Below are 24,202 nucleotides of genomic sequence, written 5' to 3'. Positions count from 1 at the left end.
AGGCGGGGGAGGCAGAAACTCAGTCATGGAAGGCCTCATTCATAGGCCAAAGTCCAAGGAGCCTGAATTTGACCCTGTAGACAAAGGAGTTCATTGGACAATATAAGACAGAGAGTAGGACTGTGTGGTTTTTAAGACAATGTGACATTTCTTTCTCTGCCCTCATCCTTACCAGATTTTTAGGACCCTCATGGAACCAAGTTCCTAGTGTCACTCCAAAATAACGTAACTGGCTGGATGCAATGTCTCACGCCTGTAATCCCAGCACTTTGGGAGGCCAAAGCAGGAGGATTGCTTGAGCCAGGAGTTCAAGATAAGCCTGGGCAACATAGCAAGACTCCATCTCTACAGAATTTTTTTTTAATTAGCTGGACATGGTATTATGTGCCTGTAGAATCCCAGCTACTCAGGATGCTGAGGTAGGAGGATCCCTTCAACCCAGGAGTTCAAGGCTGCCTTGAGCTGTGATCACACCATTGCTCTCCAACCTGGGTGACAAAGCAAGATCCTGTCTCTAAAAAAAAAAAAGAATGTGACTGGAAATTCATTCACTTTGCCTTTGCCCAGCCATTTTGATAATCAGTATTAGAGGTTTGCGAGGTAGGGAGTGGGGAATGGAGGACCAGGACCAGACTAGAATTAAAGGCAGTGCTATGGTAAAAGTAAATATTTTAGAATGGTGGGATTACAGGGGAGATTCCTTCTCTTATTTTCTATTTTACTAATTTTATGAAACATTTAATTCTGTTTCATTCATATATGTGTATATACATATGTTTAAATTAAATGTATTTAAATATGAATATTGAAAGGGATTGATTATTCCAAAGGAAGTGTAGTAATAACAATTTCGGGGAAACTTTTTTGGATGGAGGAGCATCTGCTCATCCCCTCTCCAATCTTATTCTGTAAATGACCTTGGAAGGCTTTTCCTACCTCTAACGTGTCTTAGAACCACATTGAAGGGCTAGGGGCATAAACAAGGAGAAAAACAGTGAAGGAGAAAGGCAGAGAAGATGATTAGAAAAGCTTAAGATAATGATGTGTTTTGTGTAATTCAAACTTTAATCTTAGTGCTTCCCAATCATTTGAGGTTTCCTCGGCCATTAACTAGGTTTTAAAATTTTCAAATCTGGGGCTTTTGTTTTGAGTTTTAAACCCACAAGGACTCTCTGTCCCCTGTATTCTTTTTCCTCTTCTGAATCCAGCTGTCATCATTAGTATATATCAGTTTCCTGCTTTTCCTGCTGGAATGGAAAGAAAATTATAGTGTCCAGTTGTAGTTGAGGGAACAAGGAAGAAAAAGCCGAACTGCCACAAGGACTCAGAGGGCTGGGTTTCAGGCTGGGCAACGACATGGAGACAAGAACTTTAATTCTTATTTTAAACCCATCTTAAATTATTTGCTCTCAGATTGGAAATTTTCCATTGAAATTTCTGTTTACAGAAATACCATCTAAGACTTGACTAAATATTTACCCCTTTTACGCTGAGATGGACTTTCTGTTTCTCTTATGCCCACACCCCTTGAAATTGTGTCTGTCACAACTATTGAATTGAACATTTTCTTTTACCAAGTATTTAAATAAATACCTACCTGCACTTTCAGACTTTCATTTTAATCTCTCTTGGTGGGTTTATGAGTGGGTGTTTCCTTTCCTAGTCTCCATTTTATAAATTTTATGCAACTTGGTTCTTTTATAATTACCATATATATTGAAATATGACTCTTGAGGATTAATTAATCCTAAAGAAATGACATTAGCAATCATAGATAGAAATGTTTTAGGTTGATAAGGATTTGTCCATCCAAACCCTTCATGTAAGTGACCTCAGAAGGTAGTTTTCCTACCCCTGAAATGTGGATAGAATGCCTGTTATACTCTCATTTTTAGGAAACATTGTTTTTAATCTCATCCTCCTTGTACGGGATTATAATAATAATGGCCAACATTTATTGAGCATCTGTCTCTATGCCAAGCACTGCCAAGCATTTTATGTGCATTAATGAAGAAAGTACTAATGTTCATCATAGACACACAGAAACTGAGGCATAGCAAGACGTGCCCAGTGTTCCATGTGTGCTAAGGTGGAGGATCCTGAGTTCTCCAGCTGCCCGCACTGTGGCCCCACAGCACAACCAGGGCCACAGTCAGTAAACACCAGTCACTCACTTAGGGAAGGGAGTCTGAGAACCCTCCTTGTGGACTCAACTTCCCAGGCTTCTGTCCCTGCTGCAGAACCCTGAGGCCTCGGAGAGGGATCCCCTTTTCAGGAGCTTCCACATCACAGGCTTTTATGGGGCCTTTCTTGCTTGTGTTTCTGTTTCCCATCCTGAGGGTGTGTGGAATGATACGAGAGCCCACCCAGGACTGCAGCGTGGTATTAGAAAGAGCACGCTTGTCTGCTCCCGGGCAGCCACCTGCCCTTTTTCCCTTGGAAAGTGGACCTGTGGCCACTGCACAAAACACTTCCTAATACCAGGCTGCTGGTGACTACATTTTGTGGTTTGTTAGTTGGAATTTATAGCTCAGATCTCATCACTCTGCCAAGTGCAATAAACTTTTGTTTTAACTGGAATATAACTTTTATTGTTATTATTTCTCTTTTAAATGTCTTAAAAGTGACCAACTTGTGCAAGTGGAGTCAGAAACCCTAAATAGTCTAAATGCCAAGTCAGTGTGCTCTGTAGATCAGTGTACGATTAGAACACAGGCTCTCATTTATTACTGCTTGTGTTTCTATAATGGAAGTTAGGTAACATAAGCCCCCCTGCAGGCCAGCTTAGATGTTGATGATGCTTAAATGGTAAAATCTGTGAGAAATGTTCAGCAATGCCCTGTATTTGTACTGCCGAAAACATGAATAATACATGTGTGACATGAATAAATAGGTCAGTGATTTTTATGACATATTAATTTCCTTTACCTAAGTTCCTGGGAAATATAGCTGAACAATTACAGAGAATGAAAACAAACTGGCATCTTAAAAACACCTGCTTTGATTATTTGGTCTAATTAGGTTAAATTTAACTATTTCCATTTGAACAAATTGAAAACAATTCTTATCTGTTCCTCGGTCATGCACTTTATCAGTGTTGGATGCAGATGTGTTTAATATGACATAGCTGGTGCTATTCTCTCAGCTCTGGGTGGGAAATAAAAAGGAATTGAGAACATATTTTGAGAGTCTTCTGGGGACTTTGTATTTCTGGGCCTATAGCTATGAAATTTTAAGAAGAGAAAAAAAGGCTTTGTTGTCAATAAATTAGTTGGTTTTCTCCAAAACACTGCAACTGTCATCTGACCTGCTGCTTTTGCCAAAATTATCTTTCCCAGGGAACAGTGAGCTTCTAAAATAAGCAGATGATTCCTAACTGTCTTTCAGAAGTCAGAATAATATAGGGTGTGTTATTAGATTGCTAGGTTAACGTGGTATTTACTCTGTTAATTCCAAACCTCGTGCTGGGTACAGAGACCCGCAATTCTTTAGAAATGTAGTTTAGAGATCATAGCAATTTAAGTGACTTACCCAAAGTTACACAGCTGGTTAGTGAAAAGGTTCAGCTTTCCTGAGTCCTTATTCACTGTCCAAGTTAAAGCCCTCATATAATGTGAGAGTTGTATCTGTGGCAGAACCGTGTCATGAAACCTTCTACCCACGTTTTCATCCCAAGAGTGAAATACTGTTCTAGTCAACAACTAGGGTCTCAGAACATCTGTGATTTCTTATTTTTTATTTCATTTTTGTTTGGTTTTTTGCAGCTTTGTCACCCAGGTTGGAGCGCAGTGGCACAGTCATGGCTTACTGCCGCCTCAACCTCATGGGCCCAAGCGATCCTCCTGCCTCAGCCTCCCGAGTAGCTAGGACCACAAGGCGCATGCCACCATGCCCACCTAGTGGTTTTTTTGTTTTTGTTTTTGATTTTGATTTTTGATTTTGTAGAGAGAGATCTCCCTTTGTTGGCTAAGCTGGTCTCAAACTCCTGGGCTTAAGCACCCCTCCCGCCTTGGCCTCCCAAAATGCTGGGATTACAAGCATGAGCCACCATGTCCAGCCACATCTGTGGTTTCAGTATTCTCTGTTCCTGCCTTTCCCAACTCCAGCCGCTCATCACAGATAATCTGAAAGTAGTTGCCCATGTCAGTTAAATTTTTATGCAAGTAGTTTTTGAAAGCTTACTTATTTCATGTAAACAGAATCATACCTTTGTGGCCTTTCTTGTGTAGATTCTTTCACTTAACATGTTTTCAAGGTTCATCCATGTTGTTCATTGTATTCTTTTTTATGGCTGAATAATATTCCAGTATAAGATATCACATTTTGTTTATCCATTCATCAGTTTGATGACATTTGGGTTGTTTTCACTTTGGAGTTGTTATGAATAATGCTGCTATGAGTGTTCATGGGCAAGTTTTTGCTGGGACCTGTGTTTTCAATTCTCTTGGGTATTTACCTAGAAGTGGAATGTCTGGGCCATATGCCAACCCTAAGTTTAACTTTTTGAAGAATTGCTAAATTGTTTCCAAAGAGTCTGCAACCATCTTACATTTTTACCAGCAGTGTATGAAGTTTCCAGTTACTCCGTATCCTTACCAACTCTTATTGTCCATCTGTTTTATTAATAGCCATCCTAGTGCTGGGATCTCTTTGTGCTTTTGATTTGCATTTCCCTGATGACTAATGAGCTTGAACATCTTTTCTAATGCTAGTTGGCCATTTGTGTATCTTCAAAGAAAGGTCTCTTCAGATCCTTTGCGCATTTTTAAGTGAGTTATTTGTCTTTTTTTTTTTTTTTGAAACAGAATTTCGCTCTTGTTGCCCAGGTTGGAGTGCAATGGCATGATCTCGGCTCGCTGCAACCTCTGCCTCCCGGGTTCAAGCGATTCTCCTGCCTCAACCTCCCAAGTCGCTGGATTACAGGCATGCACCACCACGCCCGGCTAATTTTGTATTTTTAGTAGAGACAGGGTTTCACTATGTTGACCAGGCTGGTCTCAAAACTCCCTACCTCAGGTGATCTGCCCGCCTCAGCCTCCCAAAGTGCTGGGATTACAGGCATGAGCCACCGCGCCCGGCCGAGTTATTTGTCTTTTTATTCTCAAGTTGTAAGGGTTCTTTTTATGTTCAAGATATTAATCCGGGGCCAGGCGCGGTGGCTCAAGCCTGCAATCCCAGCACTTTGGGAGGCCGAGACGGGCAGATCACGAGGTCAGGAGATCGAGACCATCCTGGCTAACACGGTGAAACTCCGTCTCTACTAAAAAAAAAAAAAAAACTAGCCGGGTGAGGTGGCGGGCGCTTGTGGTCCCAGCTGTTCGGGAGGCTGAGGCAGGAGAATGGTGTGAACCCGGGAGGCGGAGCTTGCAGTGAGCTGAGATCCGGCCACTGCACTCCAGCCTGGGCGACAGAGCAAGACTCCGTTTCAAAAAAAAAAAAAAAAAAAAGAGAGAGATATTAATCCCTTATAAGATACACAGTTTGCAAATATTTTCTCCCTTCCTGTGGATTTTTACTTTCTTGATAATGTCCTTTGATGGACAAAAGTTTTTAGTTTTGAAGTTCATTGTATCTATTTTTTCTTTTCTTGCTTGTGCATTTGATTTCATGTCTAAAATCACTGCCTAATCCAAAGTCACAAAGATTTACACCCATGTTTTCCTCTAGAAGCTTTATAATTTTAGTTCATAAGTTTATGATCCATGTTGAGTTAATCTTTATATCTGGTATGAGGTACAGATTCAACCTCATTCCTTTGGCATATGTGACTATCCATTTGTCCCAGCACTGTATTTCAAGACTATCCTTTCTCCATTGAATTGTCTTGACATCCTTGTCAAAAAGTCAGTTGACCGTAAATTAGGGGTTTGTTTCTGGATTCTTAATTATATTCCATTGATCTATATATCTGTCCAGGATGCCAGGAGCACCCTGTCTTGATTACCATTACTTCATAGTAACTTGAAATCAGGATGTGTGAGTCCTCTTTCTTCATTTTTCAACATTTGCTTTGCCTATTTTGAGTTCCTTGCATTTTCATATAAATTTTAGGATCAGCTTGTTTTGAAAAAAAAAAGGGGGGGGGAAGGAGGGAGGGAGGAAAGAAAAAGCCAGCTAGAATCTTGATAGGGATTAAATCTGTAGATGAATTTGAAGAGTACTGCCATCATAACAATATGATGTCTTTAAATCCACAAACACTGAATGTCTTTCCATTGATTTATCTCTTTAATTTATTTCAGTGGGTGTTTTATAGTTTTCATGCCACATATATGTCATGCACATCTTTCATTAAATAATTTAATTTGTTCCTGTTTTGATGCTGTTAGAATTATTTTCCTAATTTCATTTTTGGATTGTTCATTGTTACTGTATAGAACTACAATTGATAATTTGTATGTTGATCTTTTATCCTGCAACATTGCTGAACTTACTTATTAGCTCTAATAGGTTCTATTGTGTACTCCTTTGAATTTGTGGCTGTGAATCTGTGACTTGCCTTTTCATTTTCTTAACAGTGTCTTTTGAAGAGCAGACATTTTTAATTTTGATAAGGTCAACTTTATCCTTTTGTGTGTGTGTGTTTTATACTTTTTATGCCCTAGTTAAGAAGTTCTTGCCTATTCCAAGGTCACAAAGATGTTCCCTCCTTTTTCTTCTAAAGTTTTGTAGTTTTGCATTTAACATTTAGATCTGTAATCTATCTCAAGTGAATTTTCATGTGTATCATGAGATATGGTTGGCATTCTTTTTTTTATTTTTTTCTTATGGATATCCAGTTTTTCAGCATCATTTTTTGTTTGTTTCTTCATTTCTAGAGACAGGGTCTTGCACTGTCTCCCATGCTGGAGTGCAGTGGCACGATCATGGCTTAGTGCAGCCTCAAACTCCTGGGCTTAGGAAATCCTCCAACCCCAGCCTCCCGAGTAAGTGGGACTACAGGCACATGCTACCATGCCCTAATTTTTAAATTTCTTGTAAAGACAAGGTCTTGCTATGTTGCCCAGGTTGGTTGAACTCCAGGGTTCAAGCACTCCTCCTACCTTGGCCTGCCAAAGTTTGGGATTACAGACGTGAGCCACCGTGCCCAGCCCCCAACACCATTATTGCTTTAAATATTTCCTCCATCTCTTCCCGTTTTTCCTTTCTTTCTGTGATTCCATTCAAATGTAACTTAAGTCACTTGAAGTCGTCCCATATATCGCTGATGCTCATTCTTTTTTTTTTTAATCTGTTTTACTTTTGATAGCTTCAACTTTTGTGACTCTAAATTCACAAACTTTTTCTTTTGCAGTGTATAACCTGCTACTATTTTCTTTTAAGAAAAATGATGTAGGGTCTCACTATGTTGCCCAAATGGTCTTGAACTCCTAGGCTTAAGCAGTCCTCCCCCCTTGGCCTCCCAAAGTGCTAGAATTACAGATGTGAGCCACCATCCCCAGCCTCTACTGTTATTTTCATCTAGTGAATTTTTTTTAATTTTAGATATTGTATTGTTCATCTCTAGAAGTTTCATTTGTGTCCTTTTTATATCTTCTGTATCTCCCTTTATCATGTTCAGTCTTCCTCTAGATTCTTGACCATATGTAGCAGGCGTACATAACTGTTTTCATGTTCTTGTTTCTAATTTCATTATTGCTGTCATTTTAGGATATTTTAAAATTATTTTTTCTCCTGGTTATGGGTTATACTTTGCCACTTCTTTGCACGCTTAAAATTTTTTATCAGATACCAGACAATGTTAATTTTATGTCATTGGGTGTTGGATTTGTTTTATTCTTTAAAGTGTTGGACTTTGTTTTAGCACACAGTTGAGTTACTTAGGATTGGTTGGATTACAGATCTCCAGAGCTCTCTCACTATACAGATTTGTTCTCTCCGGTATTGTACCCCACAAATTCCAGCTGCCTGAGTCTTCCCAAACTCTGATCTCTCATCTTTTCAACTGAGCAAGACCTCTGGTCTCTGAGTTCCTCCTCTCTGTACTGGGGCTTAGAAATTGCCTTTTGGCAGTAAGCTCAGGCAGTTGTAAAGCTTGCCTTATTGTTGTCTTCTTGTTGAGTCTTGCATTGCTCGTATCCAATGATTAAAAACAGTAATTTCATACATTTTGTTCAGTTTTCTCATTGTTTATGGTAGAAGGACAATTCCTGTAATGGTTAATCTTTCATAGGCAGAAGCAAAAATCACTTCTGTCACCTTGTCTTGAAACCTTTTGGTTCTTCAACTGTAAAGTGGGCATCTTACACTCAGAGGATTGGGGTAAATGTCATAAAAATTGTGAAAAGTCACATTACAAGAAAAAGCCAACGTTGGGAGAACAGCAGCTTATCAAGAGATAAAACTGATAGCAAGAACAAAGAAATGAATGGCCATCATACCCAGGGTGGAAGCAGCTGGATCCTGACCCCCAGATTCATTTCCATTGATTACCTGGCAGAATTAACCTAAGTCCTCTCTCCATGTTGGGGCTGGACTTCACATTAAAATAGGGACACTCCTAGTACAACCAGATTTTGTTGGATTTTGCTAGCAGCTGTATACTACACCTTGCAACATCACTGATGATTTGGTCTACAATTCATTGGTGCCAGGAACCTCTTCAGTCTTAGATTCTACAGACCCTCAACCCCAGGGGCATTCCCAGAACTAAATTGTAGCACTAGCAAGGGACTGAGATGGGTGATCCTAGTGTCTCTTATTACAGGTGAGGCAATAGAAGTAAGCCCATTATGTAAAGGAATCCTCCCAGTTAGCAATTGACTCCCAAGTTGGTTTTGCGTTATCCCATGGACTAAGTGTGGAAGAGAAGCCCCAGGTCCTTTGTGAGTTAGAGTTTAAATTAAACAGGGTCATGGTGGACGAATTTCTGATTCCCAATCCTGTTCTTAGGACCAGTTCACCAAAAGAACCAGGAGGCCGGGCGCAGTGCCTCACACCTATAGTACCAACACTTTGGGAGGGCAAGGCAGGTGAATTGCTTGAGCCCAGGAGTTCAAGACCAGCCTGGGCAACATGGCAAAACCCCATCTCTACAGAAAATACAAAAAATTAGCCAAGCATGGGGGCTTGTGCCTGTAGTCCCAGTTCCCTGGGACTGAGGCTGAGTTGGGAGAATCACCTCCCAGGCTCATTTCCATTGCTTCCTGAGCCCGGGAAGGCTGCAGTGAGCTACATGCAGTCATACCACTGCACTCCAGCCTGGTAACAAGAGTAAGACCCTGTCTCAAAAAAAGAAAGATTGAGAGAGAGAGAGAGAGACAGAGAGAGAAGGGAGAGAGGGACGGGAAAGGAAAGGACAGGAAAGGGGAAAGGAGAAAGGAGAAAGATAAGAGGAAAGGAAACCAGAAGTAGTGTATGCTTAGAATTAACTGTGTTTGTGTCTTTGAGTTGTCATGTGTTTATCCACAGTAGTTCTGGACTTCCTCCCTGTGTTGGGCAAAGGCTGAGATGGGATGGTGGGTGGAGGCAATAGTAAAAGCTGTGGGTCCCACCCAGGGCCTGGTGAGCTCATCTTTAGCCTACCCAGATCCTTTGAGCTCTTCTGGCTCTGCTGTCTCCCAAGCCAGAGAGGATATGTTTTGATTTTATGGGCTACCAGGATAGTCTTCAGAGTATCCTCGGAAGCACATCCTCCTTCCTCAGCAGCCGATTGGGAATCCTACACTTGAAAAATACATGCCTTTGAGAATATGCCGGGACAAGGGAAAGTAGGGATGTTTTCCAAGGAGTGTGTGTGATGGGGGCTGCACCTGTGTAAGCAGAGATGATGGAGTTCAGAGAACCAGAAACAAACCTAGGCAAGAAATAAACAACCAGTACTAGTTCAGGGTGAGACAAAGTTAGTTTCCAAATCCCTCCACCAGGTCATTCAACATGTTTGTAACTGGAAGAGCCCCTGGGGTCAGGATTACAGTTTACTGGGCGGGTCAAGGATTAAATGGAAAAATGGAATTTCCCTTTGATAAGGAGAAGCCAAGATTTATTAAGTCATTTTATTTTGTTGTTGTTGTTGTTCCTATGGTTGCCTTTTCTCTAAAAATATAATTTTTTTAACTGAGAAATTGCATGACAGGACATCAACGTTAAGAGTGTATAAATTATCATGTGTGATTATTTTTAGAACCAGTTTATCCACCATTTCAGATAAAAACTTTTGTTGGATCTGATTACAGAGCTCTGACCAATGCTACAGTTCTTTGAAATAGAAAAAGCAGGCTGTCTCCCTATGCACTGAAAGTGAAGTCTGCGCCAGGCACAATGGCTAATGCCTGTAATCCCAGCACTTTGGGAGGCTGAGGTGGGCGGATCACTTGAGGTCAGGAGTTCGAGACCAGGCTGGCCAAAATGGCGAAACCCTGTCTCTACTAAAAATACAGTAATTAGCCAGGCTTGATGGCTGGCGCCTGTAATCCCGACTACTCGGGAGGCTGAGGCAGGAGACTCACTTGAACCCAAAAGGCAGAGGTTGCAGTGAGCCAAGATTGTGCCACTGTACTCCAGCCTGGGCAACAGAGTGAGACTCCATCTCAAAAAAAAAAAAAAAAAAAAAAATGAAGCCTGCTCTGTATTTTTTCATCTGCTACTTTTTTAAGGAGGTTGGAGATACTGGGGGAGAAAGGAGAAGATAGAGAAAAGTTTATAACAATTATGACTGCAAAGGAGAAATTCACTCGTGTGTTCATTCATGCCTTCCTTTGAGGCAGAGGGAACAACATGTGCAAGTTCAGACAGAAGGAGAATCTTCTTCTGAGACTTAGTGGCAAATGACCTTCCATGGTGGCACAACCAGTATCCCTGCCATTTGCACAGTATCCTTATAAGTGACACTTTGTAGTGGTGAAACCATTTTTTTGTTGTTGGGTTGGTCTTTTCAGTCCTGAGGAGGATCTTTCTGCCTTCGTGGATACTGACTGCTGCTTCTAAATAGAACAAGTTGTGTATGATTACTGGGACTTTGCCTCCCCCATAGCCATCTTTGCTGGGACCAAGGAAATGTTGTCATTCTGGGCCTTACATTTTTTCTTTCTTGCCCTTTTTGTTTGGTTGAATACTAGATGAAGGGGTTGACTTATGATGAAGGGCCATGGTGTACAAAAACAAATACGATTAAACACTAGAATTACACACATTCAGCATGGCAAGATGTTTGCACTATGGAAAGCACGGATGATCTCAGATGGTCTGAGGTGGAGGCCCTAAAAGTGCGGTCCCTGCACCAGCAGCATCAGCATTACCTGCGAATTTAATTAGGAAATGTAACTTTTGGGGGACCCTGTCCCAGACTTACTGAATTAGAAACTCGGGGTGAGCAGCTAAAGTTTGAGAACCGCTGGTCTGAGGTAACAGTACAGCAAACCTACATGGGACATTGATCACTGATTGGATTGCCAGGGGAAACTGCCCTCTCTAATTATTATTCCTCCCCCACCCCTGGCCACACCTAAAGTTAAATTCACCTAAATTAAATGCTGTTATGGCGTAACTTCACTGTATCCATAATTATATGGTAATATTATCCACTTTTTTTTTCAGAATGCCCTTGTTAAAGCTATTTAGATTAACGTGCATCTTTTAAAAATTATATTGATTTTTAAAAATTTAACAAACCTGTATGAATAGCTCAGAAGAGCAAAGGTGAATGGCCCACCGGCCTTCCCTTTGGGGTTGTGCTTCTCCTCTAGGGAGGAGACAGACTGCCCTAAATAATAGAACAGAACATGCTAAGTATGATGCCATCCCTGCTCAAGGTCTGTGCTACTGTTAAATCCTCTTTCAGCAGCCTGTTGAAATTAGCACTCTCCCTTGGTTAGTTAGGGAGTGGCAGTTTTGATATCTAAAGTTAACTTTCACAGTGACTGTTAGGTTGCAGACTGTTAGGTTGCAGACTGGAATCTCCAACCTAACAAAGAACCAAAAACTACTAAGATAACACATGTGATATTACCAAAGGAACTGTGTGTGTGAATGGGCCACCATACTCCTTCATGCAAGACACTCCTTAGTGCCATGAAGGACTCTGCAAAGTTCCTTCAGTTTCTTCCTGAGAACAGAGGTTCCTAATAGTTATGCCATCCAAACAGACTAGCCTCAAGAAGCTTTTATCAACTTCTTCAAAGCTGTAATTCACTAGTGCTGCTTCTTGGTGATTTCACCAGCCCATGGCACAAGGAAGCTATAGCAAAATGATACTATAGCAAATTTGTCTTTTTTTTTTCCTTAGTTTTTAGTTTTTAGAGATGGGATCTCACTACGTTACCCAGGCTGAAGTGCAATGGCTATTCACAGGTGTGCTGATAGCACATTGTAGCTTCAAACTCCTGGGCTCAAGCAATCCTCCTCCCTCAGCCTCCCAGCTAGCTGGAACTACAGGTGCATGTCACGATGCCTGGCTACATCTTTTTCTTAAAAACAAATTTCTTTAAATTATCTTTTATGATGACACTATCTATGATTTTTTCCCTTTTGGAGCATAAGAGACTTTCTTTCATGAAATGATAATAGTAGGTTTTTAACATCCTTTGCAAAATATAAGCTGGCAACTTATACCAATCTGCCACATTGTGACATTTCTTTAGGAATTACTTCTCCAGGGAACCAGGACATGGCACAGTAGGAGGTATTGTCCTTCCATGTGAATCCAGCCATTCAGCCATTCCCTTGAAGGCCAGAAATATACTTGCTCCGAAGAGTGAAAAAAAAAAAAAAAGTTAATTCCAAAAATGAAATCAAATTGGATGCAAGAATCAGTCACACATACTTGAGTGGCTGAGATGACTGCACTGGTGGGAAAGTGCAAAGATTTTCCAAACAAGGAGGGCTGAAAAAAGCTCCAGCCAGGAAGAGTTAGAAAAAAAATCACTCTAACTTAGGAAAAATATGATGGGGCCATTAAAACAGGAACTTAATTCTTTCACTCAAACATTTGGACTTTCCAACAAAGAAGAAACTCAAATCAATCAAAGTTGAGGTTGCAAGTAGAAAAGGTAAGATTTCAGATGGGTGTGGTGGCATGCACCTGTAGTCCCAGGTACTCAGGAGACAGATGTGGGAGGATCACTTGAGCCTAGGAGTTCGAGACCAGCTTGTAATAAACTGTCTCTTTTCTTTTTTTTTTTTTTAAATAAAAAGGCAAAGAAGGTTGAAAAATTACAGTCTGCTAAGGAAGAATGTGACTTCAGTTATTTGTGTCCTACAATGAAGGGCACTCATAGAAATGAAAATAAGTACCACATGTTCATCTAGACTCTTTATGGCAGGACACAAACGTTGTTGCACCAGGGAAAAGTCTTGGTTGTGAAAATCCTTTGATGAACTCTCCCTGCAGTGGGAAACAGACTTTACCACTGAAACAGTAGCCGTCAATCCCTGCTGTACCTAGGTCACTTTAAAATTAGACTGCCAGATCTCACCCCAGAGATGTGCTTAAGTGTCCCCTGACATAAGTATTTTTCTAAAGCTCTCAGATGAATGTAGTGTGCTTCCTGGGCCGAGAACCACTGTGCAAGAGAAAAGCAGCATTTCTATGTTAGTTGCTACAGTAGCTTATGCTAAAGTATTGGACATTCCTGCCTCCAACCTTCTGTTCCACCTAGAGACCCTCTCACTCTGGGTACTGAGATGGAATAGAGGAGTGTGGTTCCTGTGGTCCCCACCCAGTTGGAGCTCCATGAGAGCAAAGCTGGGTCTAATTCACTTCTACATCTAGACCTAGAGCAGAACCTGCACATAGCGAGCCAGTGTTTACATTGCTGAAGGTCTGGCCAGGTGGCCGGCCTGCCTGCCAGGAACATTTATAGTGCGGATTCATTCTTTCGAATTCTTGGTTATTTTCTCTCCTTTGGTGTTTTTATTTGAAAGAGAAATTGGGGCATGGTGAATTTTCTAGTTCTTCACTACTGTGAAGTCCTGCGCTGGAATCAGCCATGCTCTGCTTGGAACTCCAGCGCCCTACCCACCCATAAACCCTGCCAACCGCGCGAAAGTTGGCCCTGAGGAGTGTGGTTCTCAGCTAGGGTACAGAGCAGAATTACCTGCCAGTTTTTAAGATTACAGCTGTCTGCGCCCAATTTGAAACCAACTGAATCAGAATCTACAAGAGTGGGATTCAGGCATGTGTGGTTTTAATATCCTTAGTCATTACCTTCACTTGAGGGCAATGGTGTTTAAAATACCTGGATCAGCAGCAGCAGCTTCACCTGTGAGCTTGTTGAAAATGCAAATCATCAGCCCCATCCCAGGACCTCCAGAATCAGAAACTCTGGGGTGAGGTCGAGGTAGCAGGTCGTGGTTTCACAAGCCCTTCAGGGCATCTCCTTGAGTCAGAGTTGCTGCACAAACAGAATATTTTTTCCAAGTAGCAGTTTGGAGAAAATGCCTAAATGAGTATCACTTGATAATTGTCTCCCTATGGGCTCTAGATCTAGCCTCTCCTGCTGCTCCTCTGTTGACACATTAATTCAGCAAACATTATTTAAAGGTCTCTCTGTGCCTGTTCTCTCCTAACTCTCCCTGGCACGTTTGCCCTTTCTTTCCTCTCCTCTCCCAGTGAGGCACCTGTGCAGCCTCAGGGCCCACCTTAAATTGTGTTCCCTCTTGAAAGCCCTTTTTCCATTTCTTCCAGTAGAATATCAGTGCCATCACGTTGATTTTGGTCTTTCGTATGGTTTTAGTATGTTTTATCTTTACCTGCCTTTTTCTTAGTGACCTTGAGCGAGTGACTTAACCTCTCTGTTTCCTCATCTGTAAAATGGGAATGATAATAATAATAATAGAGCCTACCTCATTAATGAGTTAATACTTGTCTAGGTGCTCCGAATAATATCAACAAGTGTAAATTCTAAAAGTAATTTTTGGCCGGGCACAGTGGCTCACGCCTATAATCCCAACACTTTGGGAGGCTGAGGCAGGAGAATTGCTTGAATCTGGGAGGCAGACATTGCAGTGAGCCGAGATGGCGCCACTGCACTCCAGCCTGGGTGACAAAGACTCTGTCTCAAAAAAATAAATAAAATAGAAGTAATTTTTATTCATAGCATTAAATCATGGGTATGTAATATGTTATAATTACGTAATAGTACATGACACGTAAATACTCAACAAATGTGAGCTTTTTTTTTTTCCTTTTTTTTTTTCTTTTTTTTTTGAGACGGAGTCTCGCTCTGTCGCCCAGGCTGGAGTGCAGTGGCCAGATCTCAGCTCACTGCAAGCTCCGCCTCCCGGGTTTACGCCATTCTCCTGCCTCAGCCTCCTGAGTAGCTGGGACTACAGGCGCCCGCCACCTCGCCCAGCTAGTTTCTTGTATTTTTTAGTAGAGATGGGGTTTCACCGTATTAGCCAGGATGGTCTCAATCTTCTGACCTCATGATCCGCCCGTCTCGGACTCCCAAAGTGCTGGGATTACAGGCTTGAGCCACCGCGCCCGGCCATTTTTTTTTTTTCTTGAGACAGTTTTGCCCTTGTTGTATGGGCTGTAGTACGGTGGCACAATCTCGGCTCACTGCTACCTCCGTCTCACAGGTTCAAGCAATTCTCCTGCCTCAGCCTCCCGAGTAGCTGGGATTACAGGTATGCACCACCACGCCTGGCTAATTGTTGTATTTTTAGTAGAGATGGGCTTTCGCCATGTTGGTCAGGCTGGTCTCAAGCTCCTGACCTTGGGTGATCTGCCCACCTTGGCCTCCCAAAGTGCTGGGATTATAGGCGTAAGCCACCGCGCCCAGCCCAAATTTCAGCTCTTATTAGGAACAATTTTAGGACACTAAACATTTTGTGATTTTTATAGGTTTTTGTTGGTGGTGGTGTTTTTGAGACAGAGTCTCTTCTATTGCTCAGGCTGGAGTGCAGTGGCCCTATCTTGGCTCATTGCAAACTCCACCTTTTGGGTTCAAGCAATTCTCCTGCCTCAGCCTCTTGAGTAGCTGGGATTATAGGCGCCTGCCATCACGCCCAGCTAATTTTTGTATTTTTTTTAGTAGAGTCGGGGTTTTACCATGTTGGTCAGGTTGGTCTCAAACTCCTGACCTCAGGTGATCTGCCCGCCTCAGGCTCCCAAAGTGCTGGGATTACAGGCGTGAGGCACTGTGCCGAGCCAGATTTTTATAGTTATTATTGTGTACTTGTTCTTTGTCCTTCCATTGGTCTTAAAGCTCTTTGAAGCAGATCTTTTTCTTTCTCAGCTCTGCATCTGTATATCTCCCAAGTACCTAATACAGTTAAGCATGCTTTATCCAAAATGCTTGGGACCTGACATGTTTCAGATTTCAGGTTTGGGTTTTTTTTTTTTTTTAATATTTGCATATATAATGAGATATCTTGGGGATGGAACCCAAATCTAAACACAAAATTCATTTATGTTTCATACATACCTTATACATAAAACTGGAAGGTGATTTTATTTTTCCCTTGGGGTCACTGAATAAACTGCATCTGTGTGTTGACTGCATTAGGTCAGATGCGGAATTTTCCACTTGTGGCACCATTTCAACACGTAAAAAGTTTCTGATCTTAGAGCATTTTAGATTTCAGATTTTCAGATTAGAGATGTTCAACCTGTATATGCTTAGGAAATACTTACAAAGTTAATACTGAAGTCACAGGCAGTGTAGGTCAAGAAGTCCCTGAGGAATGTCTCCGTTCATTCACCTCATCAGCATGCTTACTCCCCATCTCCTCCTTCTTTTGGGTAGTGCCTTCATTCCCTGGCTTCCTGGTGATATCATCCCTTCTTAAGGCCCCAGACCAGGCAAGTGGGTCTGGGTGTCCAGCTCTCAAGTCCAGCAGACTACACTTACACTCAGCCTGGACTAAATCCAGAACAACCCAGATAGTTCTTCCTGTTGTTAATTACAGTTTTAAGAGCAGATTTCTGAGCCGTATTTCTGACTGTGCCAAACAAATGAAATTCCTTTTAAATATAATATTGTCCTCTAGCAGCAGTGGGTAGGAAGGTTAGGGAAATGGTACCTGGAGACGATAGTACTGTGCTCTTCTTATTATTAAATTATTATGAGATTCGGTTTTTAGACACTGAAACAGAGATGACACAGACGTTGAAGATCCCAACTGCCCAGGGTTTCCCTCACTGCTTTATAAAGATGCCTGCCTGGCTGGGCTCAGTGGCTCACACCTGTAATCCCAGCACTTTGGGAGGCCAAGGTGGGTGGATTATTTGAGGTCAGGAGTTTGAGACCAGCCTGGACAACATAGTTAAACCTTGTCTCTACTAAAAATACAAAAATTAGCCGGGTATGGTGGTGCGTGCCTGTATTTCCAGCTACTCTGGAGGCTGAGGCAGGAGAATCACTTGAACCGGGGAGGCGAGGGCTGCAGTGAGCCAAGGTTGTGCCACTGCACTCCAGCGTGGGTGACAGAGGGAGATTCTGTCCCAAAAAAATTTAAAAATAAAAAGATGCCTCCTTGTGAGCTGGGAATTCTGCAATGTCTGAGTTAAGAGTAGAGGTGTGGCCAGGCATGGTGGCTCACGCCTGTAATCCCAGCATTTTGGGAGGCTGAGGCAAATGGATCACGAGGTCAGGAGTTCGAGACCAGCCTGTCCAGCATGGCGAAACCCTGTCTCTATTAAAAATACAAAAATTAGCCGGGCGTGGTGGCACGCGCCTGTAATCCCAGCTACTCAGGAGGCTGAGGCAGGAGAATCGCTTGAACCCTGGAGGTGGAGGTTGCGGTGACCCAAGATTGCACCACTGTACTCCTGCCTGGAAGACAGAGTGAGACTCTTGTCTCAAAAAAAAAAAAAAAAAAAAGAGGTTTGTCTGCAACCCCATATGATGGCCTCCCTGGGATCCCATCATATTGGAGCCCAAGTCCAGTGCCCGTTTTGCCCCCTGTGGCAGACTTTGAAACAATTTGATGTGTTACATAAATATTGTATATTTTTAAATCTCAAATTATTGCAAGTCTATGCAAATTTTCGATTTCAAATAAATTTTTCTGTTACCTTAATGTTTTACATTTGCATTATGTTTATGTTAGTTTTCTAGAAGTCGGCAGAGTTCTCTGAGTTATAATGAGATGATAAATATAAACAGTGTTTTATTAGCTGTAAATGCGTATCACTTAAATGCTGTCTGGTAAGCCAATCCAGAATAAACTTGTTAACATCATGGGTACAGTTGTCAGGGTTTATCAGAGAATGCTATGAATATAATATCTAAATTTTGGCAAGGCATTTGATGAAGTCTGTCCTAAGTTCTTGTAGATAAAAACTTCATGGACAGAATGGTACAATTAAGAGGATTCATAACTGGGGTATGACTCAAACCAAAGAGGGCTAGTTAATGAATTGGTGAGAGCCTTGAAGAGCGTTTGAAGCAAGGGCCAGCAGGGAGCCTGCTCACCGAAGGCCTCTGCCCTCCCCCTTACCCACATAAATTTTAGTAATTATTTGATTGTGGGCATTTAGGCATTCCTGTGTATTTGTATGCGTTTTTGAGATAGGGTCTCACTTTGTCGCCCAGGCTGGAGTGCAGTGTCAGCATCATGGCTCACTGCATCCTCGACCTCCTGGGCTCAAGTGATCTCCCACCCAGCTAACTTTTTATTTTTTGTAGAAATAGATTCTCACAATGTTGTCCAGCCTGGTCTCAAACTCCTGGGCTCAAGCAGTCCTCCCACCTTGGGCTCCCAAAACGTTGGGATTACAGGCATGAGCCACCAGGCCCAGCTGGTTTACCCAACTTCTATTAGATGATGAACATGTATGAAGAACTGGGTGCTGGGAGGTACCCAAGACTCCTCCCCTAGTCTGCACCCTCATTCCCTAGTCCTGCCAGTTTTATCCCTTCCATAGTTTTTTTTTTTCTTTCTTTTCTGCCTTTTTAAATGATCACCTTGGCTTCAGACCTTCAGTGTTTCTTAAACCCACCTTCTCCCGATTCCTTCTGAACTTTAGGCCCTCGTCATTCATTTCTCTCCTGGACTACGGTGCAGTAGTGTTGTAACTGGTCTCCCTGCCTCTAATATTGCCCCCTCAACAATAAGAGCACTTCAGTGAAAATGGGCCCCTGATCTTATTGCTTAAACTAACCCCTCAGTGGCATTCCCTTGCATACAGAACTAGCTGCTTCACATTGTCTAGAAGGCTTTCTGTTCTCTAGCCACACTTCTTCCCTGGCCTCATCTCCTTGCCCTTTCCCACCTCTAATTTTATGCACCAGTGTTATGGGATGGCCTGTAGTTCCCCACATGGTCCATTCTGTTTCACGCCTTCGTTGAGCCTTTGCTCAGCTGGTTCCCCTGCCTTTGGTTGTCCTAACACATTGTCACCTCTCTTCTTCTTTGAAACTTGGGTTACCATTTATACAACTATATTGGAATTATGTGTTCATGCATTTCTGTTTCTCAAACTAGACTGACTATAAACTCCTTAAGGGCAGTGATCTTATTTAGCTCCTACCACACAGTTAGCAGGCAATAAGTTTTGGGGTTTTTTATATTTTTTTAATCAGAACTGAGAATATGAAAAGATCTTGGCAAATGAAAGGCAGACCATAAAACTTAACAGGAAGATAAAATTTAACAGGGATATACTTGGGCTTAAAATAAACAAACAAAGAAAACACATCTTGGCCTAAGTACTGAGTACAAAGTGGGAGAAGGATGACTCACCACCATCAGTAGACCATGTCAAAAAAGAAGGGCTGTGGTTTCAGTTGACTTTGTGCTCCATATGAGTCAACAGTGTGATGCAACTCCAGTTCAGAACAGGGAAAGTAATAGTCCTGTGGGTCAAACCGTGCAGGAGATTTGTGATCCAGCCTATGGGCCATCCTTTAAGAGAGGGTGAGGCATGTCCACAGGAAAGCAGCTAGAATAATGAGAGATGGTGACCCCATCATTTGGGGAAGGAATTAGGAATGTTTCATCTGGAGAAGACAGAGGGGACACAAGAATTGTAATCAAATGCCTAAGGAGCTGTCATTGGGAGCCTCAAAATGTGGCATTAGGCTAATGAGTAAAAATACAAAAACAACTTGTTGACAATGGAATAAACTGTCTCATGAGCTCCAGAGTACTATAGGGTTCAACCAAGAGCTTCTGGGAAGGGGTGTTAGAGAGGGAAGCTTAGCCCCTGAAGGAAGTTTATACTAGACGTCCTCTTCTCTTGGTCAGCTTTGAGGCTCAGTGATAAGAGGTCACTGAGTTCATATTTATTGAATGTTGAGGAGGGGTGCCAGGAACGCATCTCCTAATAGTAATTCCTTTGTACCCCGTTGGAAAAATTATACATTACCTAAATGGAAATGGTTGCGGACTAGAAGTCTGAACCTTCAAGGGCCACTCACTTATGACAGTGTTTGAAATCTGCTTATGGGAGACATCTGATGGCCTCACGCAGTGGATTCAGTCTTCATTCTGTCATGTCCTTTTGTGGAAAATTAAAGTGATTATCTCTTTCCCTTTGCTTTTTTTGCTTCTTAGTTCTGGAGAGTCTTGGCTTCTGGGAGGAAGTCAGAGGGATTATCTCAGGATCAGAGCTGATAACAGGATTCCCTTGTGCCTTCAAGGCGCCAGGCCTGCCCCAGTACCTCCAGAGCCTCACCAGACTAACCATTGCTGCAGTGTGGGCTGCAGCAGCCCAGAGTGGAGAGCGGGAGAGGGATGTCCCCATCTCTTTCTCTCAGCTGTTAGAATCTGCCTTCCCTGAAGTGCGCTCACTGACACTGGAAGCCCTCTTGGAAAAGTTCTTGTCAGCAGCCTCTGGACTTGGAGAGAAGGGTCTGCCACCCTTGCTGTGCAACATGGGAGAGAAGTTCTTATTGTTGGCCATGAAGGAAAATCACCCAGAATGCTTCTGCAAGGTAAAGTCTCCAATGTACTGACTGGCCCTTTCCACTCCCCACATTCTTTTGTGAGCCACTGGAATGGCAGGATCATGAAGGCAAGATTGGGTTTGGGCTCTACAGGGGCAATAGGAAGTAGATTCAGCAACCAGTGGATAAGGACTCTCTTTGTATGGTGGTTGGCATGGCGTCATACCTAGAAGGGCACCAAGAAAAGCTTTTGATGATAGGGGTATTGATGGCAGAGATTAACCAAAAACAGAGCAAACCACTTTGGGATGTTTAGGAAACAGGTCATTAAAAATTCACTGTAGAATGTGTTAGAGGTAGTCTTTGCTGACATGGCTATTTGAGGGCAGATGGCCACCTGGGAAGCATAATCAAAAGGAAAGGGCACTGGCCTAGAAATCAAGGTATCTGGCTCCCATCCCAAGTCACTAGAGGCCCTCTGGTTAGTCATTGCATCACCCTGCCTCAGTCTCCCAAATGTATTATGGGGGAAATGAGAAGTTAGTGGGAGCCTTTTGAAAGGTAGACCTCTTGTTGATACAGTTGATTATCATGTAACCTCTAGAGACGTTTCCCTGAGTATTTATTTCTCTTTTTTGTGTGTGGATTTGGCTTACACAGATACTGAAAATTCTCCACTGTATGGACCCTGGTGAGTGGCTTCCCCAGACGGAGCACTGTGTCCATCTGACCCCAAAGGAGTTCTTGATCTGGACGATGGATGTTGCTTCCAATGAAAGGTTTGCCCCCAATACCTCCTGTGCAACCTTGGTAAGATGTGTGGTCCCATCAGTCATTATGTAATGAACTTGCCCACAGTCCTGGCCTCAGGTCTCAAGTCCTGTGTTTCATTCTAAGCCTCAGCCTAAGAGTTCTAAACTCAAGCAATAGAATGATGTCAGCGATTCGCGTTAATAACAAGGTGATTGCTTCCGGAGGCATTTTTGTAACCAGGAGGTAGAGATTTTCAGTGTTCACCTCTGCATGGATTACAGACTATCTGCAAAAGCCAGTGTATGAAATATGTCTGATTGTAATTTTGTGTTTTTTTGTTTGTTTATTTTTCTAGATCTGAAATTCAGAGTGTAGCTCTGAGACTTGCTTCCAAAGTCATTTCTCACCACATGCAGACATGTGTGGAGGTAAGGCTAGTTCTCATCTTGTTCTGGGACCTAGGGTTTTGTGTTCTTATTTACTCAGAAGGTGTCAGTAAAAGTGAACAGTCTCAGCAAGCAGAACCCCTGTGACATGTGTATGTAACATATACAAAAATATTGTTCATGCTGGTTTTTCAGTTTGAGTATAACTTGAGAAGACTTCTTTGGATGCCATCTTTCTTTTCTCTTCTTTTTTTTTTTTGAAGATGGAGTTTTGCTCTTATTGCCCAGGCTGGAGTGCAGTGGCACAGTCTCAGCTCACTGAGACCTTTGCCTCCTGGGTTCAAGTGATTCTTCTCCTGCCTCAGCCTTCTGAATAGCCGGCATTACAGGCGTGTGCCAGCACGCCCGGATAATTTTTTGTATTTTTAGTGGAGGCAGGGTTTCATCATGTTGGCCAGGCTGGTCTCGAACTCCTGACCTCAGGAGATCCACCTGCCTCAGCCTCCCAAAGTGCTGGGATTACAGATGTGGGCCACTGCGCCCAGCCTGTTTTAGGCATTTTTAAAATTAGAGTTCATGGGGGTAACAGAACCTTCCCCCCAAAACACATATGCCCAAACCCCTTATGTTTCCCCCCATTTCTCTAGCTGGACTCTTTATTTAAAGACGAATAAGCATGTCAATTCCAAAAATATTTAGGATTACAAACTAGTGAACTAAGTATGAAAATACATCGCTAAGGCTTAAATATTCCCCCTAGAACATGACCCAACTGGCTCTGGATGGAGGCCCAGATACGCCCCACCTGTTTTACATGTCCTTTGTTAGTGAAGTAGAACTAAAGTAAGAAAAACAGCTTCCTGGGAAGATGTCTTAAGACAAATACATGCTACTTAGGTGCATACAAGAAACATAGCACCATCACAGAATCACAAGTAGAAGGCAACCAAATACCACAGGAAAATTACCTGAAGATCCGGATTCCACACAGCCACACTGATGGTGGTGGCATAACATTGTGGACCCTGAGCCCTTACAATAAACCTAGCACTGATGTGTAGGTACTGCAGATACAAAGATGAACAGAGACTAGAGGTATAGTCTAATGAGAGAAAGAGAACATTAGATAATTACGTTACATGCTCTAGTAGGAAGGTGTGCCAGGGCCATGGAAACCCAGAGGAAGGAGCGAGAGTTCAGAGGCTGAAGAAGACTTCATAGAGGAGATCATGAAGTTCAGAGAGCATGGGGCTGGGCAGAGATAAAACTGAGGGTAAGAATTAACAAGCAGGTCCAATTTCCTTAGATCTGTCATTCAGAGGCAAGCCAGGGAGAGAAAAAAAAAAAGCCCCCAAAAAAGTCAGGTGGGGTGGAGGGAGTATAGGAATGGAGATGATTTGCTAAAAACTATAGCCCAGGGGAAAAAAAAGAAAAACGGCCAGACATGGTGACTCGCACCTGTAATCCTAGCACTTTGGGAGGCCAAGACAGGCAGATCACCTAAGGTCAGGAATTCGAGACTAGCCTGACCGACAGTGAAACTCCATCTCCACCAAGAAATACAAAAATTGGATGGGCGTGGTTGTGGGTGCCTGTAATCCCAGCTACTCGGGAGGCTGAGGCAGAATTGCTTGAACCTGGGAGGCGGAGATTGCAGTGATCTGAGATCATGCCACTGCACTCCAGCCTGAGCAACAGAGCAAGACCCTGTCTCAAAAATAAACAAAACAAGCAAACAAACAAAAAACACCAGATCCGGGCACAGTGGCTCACACCTGTAATCCCAGCATTTTGGGAGGCTGAGGTGGGCAGATCACCTGGAGGTCAGTAGTTTGAGACCAGCCTGGCCAACATGGCAAAACCCCATCTCTACCAAAAATTACAAAAATTAGCCAGGTGTAGTGGCATGCGCCTGTAATCCCAGCTGCTCAGGAAGCTGAGGCAGGAGGATCGCTTGAACTCAGGAGGTGGAGGTTACAGTTAGCCAAGATCATCTCACTGCACTCCAGCCTGGACAACAGAGCAAGACTCCATCTCAAAAAAAAAAAAAGAAAAAAAAAAAACACCAAGTTCTAAGACAGAAGTCACCAGGCAGCCTAGCAAGACTACCAAGGCATTATTCTTATCCAGAGCTGTTTTTAACCAGTTATTATGTGCAGTACATGAATAAAGTGATATTTAATTAAAATTGGGAATTTTCTAGGGAGAAAAAAATGAACAGAACTGTAGAGAAATAGATAAAAGAAGCTCCTGGGGAAATATGAGTTTCTTGGTGAATTGGGAATTAGC

The 24,202-nt window shown here is 42.5% G+C and overlaps 1 protein-coding gene across 6 annotated transcripts in view; it reads left to right on the top strand.

Moving 5' to 3' along the window:
- THADA (THADA armadillo repeat containing) overlaps positions 1 to 24,202 on the top strand; it is a 356,633-nt gene that overhangs the window by 272,064 nt on the left and 60,367 nt on the right. For all 6 annotated transcript variants that reach the window (XM_023195714.1, XM_023195715.1, XM_023195711.1 and 3 more), the window contains 3 exons: positions 20,443 to 20,822; positions 21,435 to 21,553; positions 21,883 to 21,955. In XM_023195714.1, coding sequence (XP_023051482.1) covers positions 20,443 to 20,822; positions 21,435 to 21,553; positions 21,883 to 21,955 — 572 coding nt within the window. The remainder of the gene's footprint in view (positions 1 to 20,442; positions 20,823 to 21,434; positions 21,554 to 21,882; positions 21,956 to 24,202) is intronic.

The sequence above is a fragment of the Piliocolobus tephrosceles genome, chromosome 15, assembly GCF_002776525.5.
Source record: "Piliocolobus tephrosceles isolate RC106 chromosome 15, ASM277652v3, whole genome shotgun sequence".
NCBI classification, from domain to species: domain Eukaryota; kingdom Metazoa; phylum Chordata; class Mammalia; order Primates; family Cercopithecidae; genus Piliocolobus; species Piliocolobus tephrosceles.
Note: the sequence above shows the minus strand (reverse complement) of the source record. Positions and strands in the feature narration are given on the sequence as shown.